The 13,640-nt window shown below is 34.3% G+C and overlaps 1 protein-coding gene across 2 annotated transcripts in view; it reads left to right on the forward strand.

Moving 5' to 3' along the window:
* Positions 1–13,640, forward strand: part of LOC136030378 (mRNA-capping enzyme-like) — a 66,472-nt gene that overhangs the window by 7,640 nt on the left and 45,192 nt on the right. For both annotated transcript variants that reach the window (XM_065709302.1, XM_065709303.1), the window contains exons 3-5: positions 1,690–1,888; positions 6,101–6,212; positions 10,382–10,488. In XM_065709302.1, the coding sequence (XP_065565374.1) occupies positions 1,690–1,888; positions 6,101–6,212; positions 10,382–10,488 (418 nt within the window). The remainder of the gene's footprint in view (positions 1–1,689; positions 1,889–6,100; positions 6,213–10,381; positions 10,489–13,640) is intronic.

Raw genomic sequence — 13,640 nt, forward strand, 5'->3', positions numbered from 1 at the left:
CTTGCTGGTCATTTTTACCTACTGATTTGAGTATGCTATTAAAATTACTTATTTTGTTTTGTTTTTTAATGACCAAGACTGATCATCTTTCACAGATTGTACATCATATACTTCCATCAGCCCATTTACCCTAATAATAAAAAAAATGAGTTAGTATAATAGTGTTACTTCACACCACTACTGGCTGAAAACATTGAGGAGTTCACCCCTCCCATATAAGACGCCCCTGGTTTCAACAGACAATCCTTCTGTCGATAATTGTTTGGGGGGGTAGACATTCTATATGTCTTCTTTGAAGCTCCAGTCATACAGATTGAAATTCCTTAAATGATTTTATTTCGTAGAATGTGTTACATGCTTACTTTTTTAATTTTATTTGTATCATGCCCTCCCCCCCCATATAAGATGTCCCTGGTTGCAACTGACAATTCTTCTGTCGATAATTGTTTGGTGGGGGGGGGTAAACATTCTATGTCTTCTTTGAAGCTCCAGTCATACAGATTGAAATTCCTTAAATGATTTTATTTCATACAATGTTGACAGCCGGATTTCCAGAGTGGAAGTGATCTAGGACCACCACCTTACTTTGTCTCTTAAATCATAGAAATCAAAACTCCTTCCATGATTCTGGTTCAATAAGGTTCAAAATAACTATTCTTTTTCCAAAAACTTGGGATAGAAGAGGGGAGAGATGGAGGGGTCATAGGCTTATTTTTACTCCATTTTATTTTTGCCAGCAATAAGGTCTAGGCTTACTTTTAAACAGAATTCTCCTTTTTTTATAACAAAGAAGTTATAAGCCTCTCAAAATCTTCAAAATGGTGCCTCCAATTTCATTAGGGAACTCTTTAAACTTTAGGTGGCATTCCTCTAATTTTTGGTTATTCCTCTAATGCAATCCCAAACACAGCATGAAATCATAAACAGAATAGCCTGTAAATATAGATAGCAGCACTCAGATCCGTGAAAAAAAGCTGCTTTAAAAGCTCTGAAATTATTTCATGTGTTATTTTAAGAAAATATCTTGGCTATAGGGCCAGGGTATTGTTGCAAACCGTCAGCAATTTCAGATTTTAGCATAACTTCAATTTGAAATTGCTACCTACTAGCTTGCCTCCTGAAACAGAGCTTTTCTCAAATGCAAATTATGGCTTAAAGAAACAAAAGCCTGACGGAACAACTTCAAACAATCCTCTCTGACTTAAACTGTAAAACTTCATTCCAGCTGTCCAAGTGTAGGTTCTGGCTCAATGACAAGCAAAGACCATTTTTTTTTTGCCCATGCAAGGATTAATTGTAACTTTCCAAAATGTAATATATTCATTAATCCAGCCAGACGTCCAGACTCGCTGTAAAACCACGGAGGCTAGTCCCTTATCACTTTCTAGTAATGAATGTAAATTTGCTGCATAAGAAAAAAAAATGAGATAAAACCAAATTGTTGCTCTTGCACACAATACAGAATAATTTAATGGTGTTAGCATCATAAAGATCATTTTAAAGATGAAGTATAGAACGTTAGTGAATTTAGACAAATGTTAATAGATGTTTCAAACTCAAATCTCAAATAAGTTAAATGAAATTCAAGGAGAAGTGTACACAGAGCTATATCTTCTTTCTTTAGAATGGTAAGGCCTCTTTTTGAACTGTTCCTGTTATTAAGTAATTTTAGCCACAATTTTTTTGAAGGCGAAAATAGGTCTGTGGATTGATTTAACAAAAGTAGAAGATGGTCGGCGATATGACTCAGCTGTGATAAGGAAGGCTGGAATCCAGTATAGAAAAATCAAGTGTGAAGGTCATCAAAGTGCTCCAACTTCAGAACAGTATCAAGAGTTTAAAGATGTATGTGACGAATTTCTGGACAGAAATCCATCTGGTGCTATAGGTAAGACATTTTACCATCTACTTGACTGTCATGGGGGAAGAGAGAAGGGGTTACCCTCCTTGTCTTGTAAATTTCAAAATATCAGTTATTTGAAATGCTTCAATAATGTTGCTTTTCTATCCTTGGACATTCTGGGTTTGAATTTAGCTCATAAGTTTTTTTTTCTCTTTTGTTTTAATTTCAGATAATTTGGGGCGAAGTGAAAATCATTCTTATTTAGGAATTCAAGGAGGTAAAGGCACATCAATTAAAAAAAAACACTCTAGACTGCTCTACTAAGCACCAAAGATAGGTAATATTTGTTCATGTTGTCTTTCTTTTTCTGTTTTTGGTAAAAGGCTGCATTTTTTGTGTGGGAGAAAAAAGAGAGCAAGAATTCCAGAAGATTTCTCTTAAAAAAAACAAAAAACATGTGTTGTTACATATTCCTTCCATTTTTTTGTCTATGTATATATATATATATATATATATATATATATATATATATATATATATATATATATATATATATATATATATATATATATATATATATATATATATATATATATACATATATATATAGCTTTGCAGCAGATAAATTGTATACCATCTTAGTATAATCATGTCACTTCCAACACAGCACGGAGCTTATCAGAAGATATTTATCCCACAAATGCATACTAGTCAAATGTAATGAGATCAGATAGCCTTATGGTCCAATAAACTTAAAGTGATGTTGACTATCTGGTGAGTTGCATTTCCATAATGACTTGAAGCGTCATTAATTTTCAAGCAAGTAGCCAGATGATTTGCCTGTAACTCCAAATACAAAGGTTGTGTAATCTCTTACATTCTGGCCTTGTATGAGTTGTGGGAAACCATGCAAACATTTCAGATTTTGTTGCCCCCCTCCCCTGTTGTAACTCCCACGAACATCTAGATTGTTAATGGCGTCGATTTGTCGGGAGGTGAGCATTCTGGATTTTCAAAAATATTTTTCTTTTGGTATTGTCATAGAATTTTTTATTTATTTATTTTTTTTAATAACAAAACTGCCCCCTAGATTTTGAAAAAATAGACACACCCCTAGTTTTCGAGAACTGACACCATAGTAAATTGTAGAGAATATCACTGCCTGCATTGTCAGTGTTTCTTATTGAAAGGGAAATCCTACTTAAAACTTTGAAAATGGAGAAAATGTGGCATTTGGGCCTTCTGCTTTACAGGAACCTTTCAATTCCAGTATTTTTTTTATCCTGCCTGCTGAATGTTTAGCTTGATGCATCTAATACGCTCACGGTTAGTATATCAGGTAGTTTTTTTTTTTTTTTTTTTTTATCTGTGCTCCTGCTGCTTTTTCCCTGGCTTTGTAGTACAGCCAACTCTCGATAGCTCGAACCTCAACATCTTCGATATTTCGAATTATTTTTAAATCCCTTGGAAAAACCTGTCTTAAGTTGAAGAAAAAACCATGTATGACTTGAAATAATTTTGTGTTTATATTTTACCTCTGTAACTCGAAGTGACCTGAAAATTTACCTCAGTAACTTGAAATTCAGTAGATTATTTGCCATTGTGTTGAAAGAGCAACACTTTGGTTTTGTCGTGTTTTTTTTTCCTAGCACCCTGATTTCAGATTATTCCTAGAAAGTGGCAAGGGTCTAACCTGTCTGGTTTTCACGGAAAGTGTGGACCTTAGACCGGATTGATGAATATGACTGCATTTTGGAAACCTTCCTAGAACTCTTGACTGGAGCCAAGAATCTACTGTTTCTACCCATTTCTGTTTGTGATTTCAGCTGAGTTTATCATTCGTTTTTTTGCACTTGGGATTGCGGTAGAGAAATGGTATTAGATGTGTCTCTTATCCTTAAAAGTTCTCTCATTACTAAAGAAATTAGAGTTTATCCTTTGCTCCTTTCTAAGTGATGATGTTAGAAATTTGGCCTATGGCAAAAAAGTCAACTTTTGAACTAAGAAAGATAGATTTTTTTTTATGACATCCATTTTACGGTAGAAAAATTCCTTCATGAGATATGCCAGTTTGAAAGTTTAAAGGGGTTGACAACTTCAGTAGTAAGGTACACGCTGAAACCAAAAATAGGCCGATACCAATTGTGAGATATATAGGGGAGTTTTAACCAAAAATCCGCTGTTAGCTCATAAGCATCTTCGACAATGAGGGGTTCGCAGCTTTTGCTATTTGATGTACCTATTATTTGTTTCCGGTATATTTGATGATCAGACCAATTTGGTTGTAGTGATAAAACATGTAAGGGACTTGTAAGTAATAATTGGCTGTTAGGCTATAATCATCTTCAGTGTTGAGGGGTTTGCAACTTTTACTAGTGGCAATGAGGGGTTTGTAACTTTTGCGAGTTGGTGTACCTAGTATTTATTTTAAGATCCTTACAGATTAACAGCTTCAGCGTTTAATCGCAGTGAGGAAACAAACCCAAAGTGTTGCTCTCGCAACACTTTACTCGGCGAAGCCGAACAAAGTTTGCCGCGACACCTCTCGTTGCCCATGCAACGTAGATCTAGTTTAATTTTCACTTTGCCTCCTCAAGTCTAATTTTACTTCGGTATTTCGAAGTTTTTTCAACAGATCTCTGTTGGTCGAAACCCCAGTATGCAGGTTGCAACGTCTAAACCTTGATATTTATTAATTTTGTTTAACATATTTTTGTCTGTTAATGTTCTGGTTTCTATTTCCTAGCAAACTAAATTTATTTTTGGCATATGAAAGTCAATTATTGATATCAAGTCAATAATACACTAATGAAGTTACTCTTAACTCTGCAGTGGCTGTAAGGAGTAAATTTAGCAATTTTGTACCTCTGTAACTATAACTCCTTACCTTTATAAATCGAATCTTATGTAGAAAGGGCTCTGTAGCTCGAGCTATGCATAAGTCGAACTCTACGTAATTCCAAGAAAATCGTGGTCCCGTGAATTTTGAGTTAATGAAAGTCAACTGTAGTTTGATGTCAATTTGTGATTTTCACGTTTTCCTAAAATGCCATTCTGTGATTGTTGCTCTAGAACAATGGAAACAAATAAAAACGATAATAGTATAGCCTACAGCCAAATCTCGTTTAAGTTTTTCCAGTCCCCCCGGAGTTGTATATTTATTCAGTGCTAAAATGACTTCAACCTGAACTTGTAAAGTCCTTGAAGTCGAACTTCGCAAGCCCAATCTTGGCCTTTAATGCCATATGAAGAAACTTTATAGTCCGAAGCTTCAAGTTGAGAACGTTTGGCAATGGAACTAAAGAAAGAACTCGAATAAGTTGGTGTTTTGAATAAGTTAGTGTTTTCAGTGGTGTTTTAAAATGTTTTTGGGAAAGTTCTCAATTTAAGAAAAAGGTCCGAAAAGAAGGCTAGTTGCCCTAATGATCTTAAAAAGAGCATTAGAGCTCTCAATTCTTGACGGAATGAGCCCCCTGCCAAGTTCCTGTGGCCACCCTTCCATGAGAAGTGGCTCTGTAAAAACTTTGGCCCTTTGTCGGCCCCTTTGGGGACTGGTATTTATTTTGTCTGAATTGGGGTATTCTTAGACCAAGGAGTCCAAGATGCAAGTTTCATGCCAATCTGTATTTGCTGTCTGATGTATTTCTTTTTATGTTAAAAGTAATAATTTCCTCCAAGTACATTTTTATCATTTTTGTTTTTCTAGAGAAAAGTTGTAAAATCAAGACGTCCACTTAAGTGCACACCTTACTATAGGAATAATATAAAACAAATGTTAAGTCTATTTTTACTAAACAGACTTTGCCTTGAAGTTTTGTTGTAACAACCTGTGCGTCTTGAGTTTCAATATTACAAGTTATTCAATCATGCTATGGAATAAAAATTTCAAAATAATTTTTTTTTTCATATTTCCCTCCCTGGACATGAAAACCTATGTTATTTAATCATACTTTGCGAATTTAAAAATATGTTAAGGAAGTTCCACTCTGGAAGCTATTTGCTACTCTGGAAACCCTTGTATGCCTTAATTACGCTTTTTTGGATTATTTAGGATCCTCAAGATTTTTTTTTAAAGGGGTCGGGAGGTTCAGTGCTCCAAGCATTCTTTATAAAGTGAGTCTGGTTTCCTTGCCCCCCTCCACCTTTATTGAATTTGTTGTTTATGGAGAATAGTTGTAAAAAATAGTTGAATGTCTGAGAATGTGTTTTCTTTTTTTAACGCCTTAAAGGAAGTTATATACTTCCAACATGTTTCAGCCATTCACTGCACTCATGGATTCAATAGGACAGGATTTCTCATAATTTCATACCTTGTGGACGTTTTTGGATTTCAGTTGGAAGCTGCTATCCAGGAATTCAGCTCAAAACGGCAAGTTTTTTTCTTTATTGAGCCAGATATTATAATGGGTAGCCAGATCATCCAGATTAGTGGCATTGATATGTTGGAAAAGAAAGGCTACATAGTTGTTAGTAAGAAGAAAGCAAAGAGTCATTAGGGGGGGGGGAATTAAGCCTTTACTCAGGGTATTTATCCTGGGTCTTAATTCCTCAACCCAAAATTTTGAAATACAGAATGGTCATAGGTTTACACAAATCTGGGCCCCGAGGGAGTAGATTCAAGAAGGGATTTTGGGTTTGTGAATATTTTTCCAGAGTGTTTTAGTATTCCTAGGGGATAAGTCAATCTTTTGGTAGTATTAGAAAGAAAATATTCCCTCCTTAGCGTGAGGCTTGCAAGATGATTTGTGTGTAAATAGCTACAATTTATCACATATAATTTTCTCTAATAGTATAAAAATACATTTGAAATAGAGAGTTGTAGAAAAGGTTTTAAAAGAAGTAAAGGATTTCAACTAACTTTGTCCCAAGAGCACGAGAGACTAATAAGAGGAGGACATCCAAGCTTATCCCTGAGAAAAAAGCTGCTGCTGCTAGCTCAACACAGCACCAACCCACCCAATGGAAATATAGCTGTGCAAGCTCCTCCTACTTAGTGCGCTACAAATTTCACTCTACTCCCTCCAATGAAGTTCTCATCTTGTTGAAATCTCTTCTTATGAACTCATCCTGTCCCACTTGAGGATATCCTACTTTTCTTTTGGTCCCAGCTTGATGGGTCACTTTTGGTCACCTTTGGTCACCTTTATTCATAGAACGTGGCCTAGCCATGTTCACTATCATCAGATGAACAAAAAGGAAAAAGGGTGTAAAGTTTGAGCATTTAGTTTTTTTTCTGTTGAACCAGAAATTTTGTTTATTTTATTGTTGGATATATAACCACTGAAATGAATCAAACCCCGTACCCCCCCCCTGGATGTGGCCATTTACTCTTCCTTTGAGCGTTTCAGGTATGAGTTTTATGAATGAGGAACTGCATTTGTTGCTTCATTCCTGTCAAAAATCCCCTTCCCCTCCTGACACTTTAAAATCATGGGACATTCATTGGGTTCTATTTTTCAAGAATTGTCAGGTTAAATTTTTTAAAACAGGGTTTTTGACTCTTGTCCAAGAGTCAAAACAAAAGAATCAGTCCACCAAACTTTTTTAAAATGGTTATGTGACTTCATTTCTTCTTGTTAACTCATTGACTTCATTGTTAAATATTCTAATACTTCAAAAGTGTCCTGTTTTCTTTTTTCTTTTTGGTTTATTCATTATCTGTTTCTTTCTTCTATAAGGTGCTATTAATTACTGCTAGGCCCTCCTTACTAAATTAATATAGGTTTTTGGATAATTTAGTTATTACGATTAAGGTTCTTTCTGTTTTGTTATCCTATTCCGTAAATATTTATTAAGGCGTAATTGCGGGATAGCTCCTTTTTTGACTAGGGACAACATCAAATATAGAAAAAAGGGAATTTTCTGAAATAAAACCATAGGGATTTATCGCTTGGAATTGTCTGTTTGTCTCGATGTATTGTCCTTTTTGTCCCTAGATACTATTTCTATCTACAACATTTTTAGTTACTGGTCGGCTTCACTACTTTATTTGTCTGTGGCTTTTTGTGTTTTGCTTGATGGTATTCGTTATTAAAAGGAATTATCGTATTTAATCGCCTGCTACTCTAAGGCTGAAGGTTAAATTCAAAGACATCCACTTTTGTACCAATAAAAAACATAAACAAGGTGTAAAGGAAACTAGTGCGTTTTATTATGTTTTAAATAGCAAAATTTCATATTTTTGCAGGTAGGAACTTGAAACTTCTACTGTAGGGTTCTCTGGTACACTGAATCTGGTTGCGTGATTCTCATTAAAATTCTTTTAATTTTAGGGGGTCTTTTCCTCTATTTCAAATATCAGGCAAATTTTCTCAGGCTTTTGAATTTTTATGTGTAGAATCAGCATAGAATCAGTAAGAATCAGCATAATAAGCTGATTCTTTTGATGTATCTATTCCGTTTTCTAGAGTTTTGGGTACTCTAAAAGCTAGAACTGTGTGCAACTATACTGAAATAAAGTCTGTATTTTATGCTTATTCAGAATACTTAAAATATATCAAGGTTGCAATTACTCGTAAAAAAAGGAATTTCCATTACAAAATGTGTATCACTCATCTCCCTTCTCATTTTGGTGCACTCTATCGTTTTTCTATTTTCATTTGTATTTTTAAAAACTGGTCAACCAAAAGGTAATGAAATTCAACTTTAGAAAGCAAACTAAAAGCATTTCATGGGTAAATACACATTTTATGATGGAAATCAAATTTCTGTGAATAATTCCTATCCTGTTATAGCTAAATTATTTTGAATAAGCATACAATGTAGACTTTACTTCAATGTAATTACATTCAGGTCTGTCCTTTTGTTTAGTGTGAGGGGATTAGAGACATTTCTCTGATGACAGGGTGTGGGATGTAAGCACAAAAAACCATATATTTAGTCCATAATATTCCTAGGTGAACCTCTATGCTGTTTGCTGCTATGAATTTCCTTATTCATCACTTTCCTAGACTCTTCCTTTTGCTGTTTACCTTGTATCACTAAAGATTTAGTTGATTGCTGACTGTCACAGAAAGTTTTTTTTTTTTTTTTTTTTAAGTGACTTGTGTTCAAGTCTCTTTCATGCTGCATTGCCAATGTTAGTAATCCCCCGTCCAAATTTATGTTAATTAACTTTTATATTTGTCAGATATATCTACTGTGGCTAGAGGATTCTTTGTGGTTTGTAGCCAGAAGTTAATTATGATCAATGACTATTAAGTGTTTGTTGCTGGATTCATTTCAAAATAGTGGATAAGAACAAAATCAGTCACTTGTTTGCTTATAATTTGTAATTGTTTTTATGATTTGTAAAAGGGTTGTTACTCTCATTTCTTTTTTATACTTAAAAGAGAGATAATGTACCAAATTATTTGTTTTATGGAACAAAAATAATTCATTTTCATCAATGAAATTCGGTGTCTGGATCGTACCCTTAATTTGCCATGAATGAAAACATGAACATGTAATTTTTCCATCACATTCAAAAATTTTAAAATGGTGATTTTGGCGTTGAGGAGGTTTTTCGTCTTATAGAGAAAAAGATGATAAGAAGAGGTTGTCGAGTGAAAGATCGATATTTGATAAATTGATTCGGATTGATAGTTGGTAGGGCGCAGTAAAAACCTCAACACAAAATACTATTGAAGTTCATGGAGCTAACATACCGTTTTAACAGGCGTTAACTGGCTAAATTTCAATCAATGGTCTTCAACGAATGGCTAATACAGTTCCTTGAAATATAACTTGATATCATTTATTTTCATTTTTTGATTAATCCTAGTAACTGTAAGAGGTAACGATGACAACCACTTTCGTTTTGACTTTAGTTTTAAAGAAAAAAAAAAGGTGTATTCCCCTTTCCAGCTCAGTGGTCTATGACTAAGATCATCTTGTTAAACTTTGTAGGGTATGAGGAAATGAATACCATAAAGCAATTATTATTTCAGCAGCTATTGAAATAATAAAAATAAAATAATTGATAATAATAAATAAAATAAAATAATTGACAAAACAAAATACATTAAAAGCAAAAAAGGACAAAAGATAATACAAATCAAATACAAACAACTTTAGTTAGCTTAATTTACTCAGATAACTTACATAACTTAGATAAATTTATTCAGATTTTTTTCAATGAAATTTTGAAAGTGTGTAAAGGCCTGAGCCATAGAGGGTTTCCAGAGAAGAATGTCCTAAGAATAGGGAGTATCTCTTTTGTAATGGCGAAGTCCCACAGTTACCTTTTTACACTTTTTGTAATGTGTTTTATGCGTAGGAGGTAGCATGGGTGACACCAGGGGAAAAGGGTGTAAATTAGAAAACATTTCAAAACGTAACAACGTGGGAAATGTGAAATATTCTTAATTGAATCCTTGACGATACTCTTGTTTGCACCTGCACTTCCTAGGAGAATATCATAGCGGTGCTCTTAGAAAGTAGCAAATTCTTACCTACACGGGTAGTATCTAGATTATTTTTCTAGTATTAAACGAAAGCAATGCTTAAAAGAACAAAACAAATAATGCACATAAAAAGAAGTTATAATTTGTTTTCCAGGCCTCCCGGAATATATAAGCAAGATTATCTAGATGAACTTTATAAAAGATGGGGAAATGAAGACAATGCCATATTGTCTTGTCCGCCTTTACCAGATTGGTGCAATGGTAAGTCTAACTAAACCGTATTATGGCTTTTTCTGTCTTTAATTCATGTTCAATTTTTTAAACTTTGTTTTAGTTATCTCTTTATTTTCTACAGGTTCAAGACGTACAACATATATAAAATCCAAATGTACATATACATATATATATATATATATATATATATATATATATATATATATATATATATATATATATATATATATATATATATATATATATATACATATATATACATATCTGGACCGGTGGTCTGCCCGCTGGTCTCCGGTACGGCTACGCGGCAGGCCTGTATATATTGATTCTCATCATCGCTTGTCTTCTAATCGCAGCCAATGTGAACTTCATGATGTCACAGCGTCACCAGTCACGATAGGTTTGATACAACGACCCCGGAAAAAATACGAATTCTTCCTTAAAGTTGTCACCTACTAAGATCCTTCTTGTGGTGAGAAATATTATTATGTTAGTTTTAAGAAAAAAAGAGAAACAGCTATGTAACCGATTTCGAGGAAAGATCTATATACACACATATAGCCTACACAGTCATTGCTCGTTTAATCGATTCAATTTTATAGTATAGCATTCTAACAATAAACGTCTTTTTTTTGACAGTTTTCCAATGCTTCCTTCCAACTATTATATGTTTGTCGTTCATTTTCTGGCAGAACTTTTAAGCTACTTTGTCTTTTAACACGGGAAAATGCCACGTACAAAACAGCGTGATCAAAAACAGGAATGCAGAGGTCGACGCCAACCAATGTGGAAGTTTCGCCTTGCGACTTATTTATTGTCATTGAATATGCAGGTTGGAGTGAAAATTGATGTCCTTGAAAAGTACCACCTATTTGATCTTCACTTGAGTTTAGCGTAACTCGAGAAATATGAAGTTCTTTTGTTGGTTTTTCCCCAGTAATTATATTCGCCTTAATTATTTTGTTACATAATTTATTAACAATAAGGCTGGTTCTATTCCCCATTCTTCTGATATATCTAAGTTACGTTAAAACGTAACTATTGTGTTTTTCTATTAAGTTATGGGGTTGTAAATTTGTAGTATAATTTGAATTGAGGAATTCCGGAGTGAATTTAATTCCTCCTTCCTCTTTGTCTTTTACACAATTGTAACATCTATAAGATTTGGATTGTCCTGGGAGGTGGTTGACAATTTTCACATTTATTTTACAAGCTTCTTTGTTGAATGAAGCTGAAATAACGCGATCCTTCATTAAATTGAAATTTTGATTTGGCAGTCATTCTCCGGATACTTTTTCAATTAAATTACCTCTGGATATTGAACCGTCTAAAATCGACGCAATCTGGCACTGTAAAAATAAACTGCACGATTGGAGACTGTTGACCCAGTGAAGCAGCACGTTGATCAACATCATTCTCCGCTTCTCGCATTTTTATGTAACCTTTGGTTTAGTTTTTTGTGTCTCACAACATTTCTTCCAAGAAATCCATTAGGCTATGAAAGACCCCATAATTTAAAGGATGTGCGAGGCATTCTTTAACAGCTTCATTGGGGTCTAAAAAGTAGGGTGGTTCGAAATCACCTTCAGTGATTTGTGATGGATGTGCCTTTTAATTGGTTTTGTTTGATAAATTTGTCCAGCTATTTTAAAGCTAAAAACATTACGACTATTGATGGTTCGATCATCGCTTATGTTGAATTAAGCTAAAGCAAAACATGAGGTCAAGTTTCGGATTCGTTTATGAAACTTTAGAGAGTATATGAGGTCCCAAAAGAGGCGAACCAACTCATTTGAAAATTATGGAGATGGCAATGCAATTCGGCCATGTAGGCAGCAGTCTCAAAATCGATTACTTGTGTTTGGTACTCTTTCCTCGGGGATATGGAATGCTCCATAGTGAATACTTATTAAAGGATCCCAATCACTTAGCATTTTCGTAGTTTAGGGTATCTTTGTTGATTGGTATTGAGTTTTGCGCCACAGCTAGCTTGCACCGAAGATCACGATGGTGTTCTTCTTCTAACTTAATATTTCTTTTTTCTTCTTTCCCATTTTGGATACGTTCTAGTTCTCGCTATCGCTTGTCTTCTAACTACACAATTCTGTTTTTTACACTTTTGTTTTGACTCGCTCTGATACTTGCTGCCAGCGTCTCTTCTAACTCCACAATTCTATGTTCTTCACTTTCATTTTTAGTTCGTTTTGATTCTCCCTGTCGGTTGTCTTTTAACCGCAAGTGTCTCTGTTCTTCACTTTCAATTTTTACACGTTGTGATTCTCGGTGTCGCTTGTTTTCTTATGGAAAGTGTCTTTGTTCTTCACTTTCGTTGTTGACACTCCCTGATTCACGCAGCCGCTTATCTTTTAACTGCAAGTGTCTTCGTTCTTCGCTTTCGTCTTTAATTTGTTTAATCCTTGTTTTTGCAAGTCTTCTAGCCGCATTTTTCTTTCTTCTTTATTTTGTATTTTATTATTTCAGACGAATTTTCAATGCCCTTTACTTAGCTGCCCGAATTGGTCTAGTCTCATTTGATGGTCAAGGCTGTTCATTTTCACCTATTGTGAATTTAAGTTGTTTGGGTCGTTCTCTTGGACTTATCACGTTTGACAGCTCAGGTGGTTGGGCATTTTTTTTTTCAACGAATCACCATTTACACTTATTGTAATGATTGCGTTTTGAATCATAAAACTCCTTAGAGAGTTTCTCGAGCTAGACGAATAATTATCCTCATAGAAAAATCCTTAGAGAGCTTCTCAAGATACACTGATAATCCTCCTCAGATAAAATTAGTTATATGGAGTCATTTACGGATATAACACGAATGCAGCCTTTTGTATTAATACATCATGTCATTATAATACTGATGTATATAAATATGACGTAACTCATATGATTCCTTTTTTCTAATTTATCGCATCTTAACCAATTTTCTCAAACTCGTGACCTATCTAGATCGTTTTTTCAGGCCACAGAATCCCACGATGCCAATTTTCCAAAAAAAGTAAACAGCTAAACAGCCGTTTTCGAGAATTCATCGAAATGGCTAGGAAAAGGAAAAAAAAAACTTCAATAAAATAAAGAAGCAAAATTGAGAGTAAGACCCTGGTGACCTGATGACCAAAATGCCTAATTTGCAAAGCTAAATAACAATCAATGGCTGTATTTTGATTGGATTT

This window comes from Artemia franciscana, chromosome 8 (assembly GCF_032884065.1).
Source record: "Artemia franciscana chromosome 8, ASM3288406v1, whole genome shotgun sequence".
NCBI lineage: Eukaryota > Metazoa > Arthropoda > Branchiopoda > Anostraca > Artemiidae > Artemia > Artemia franciscana.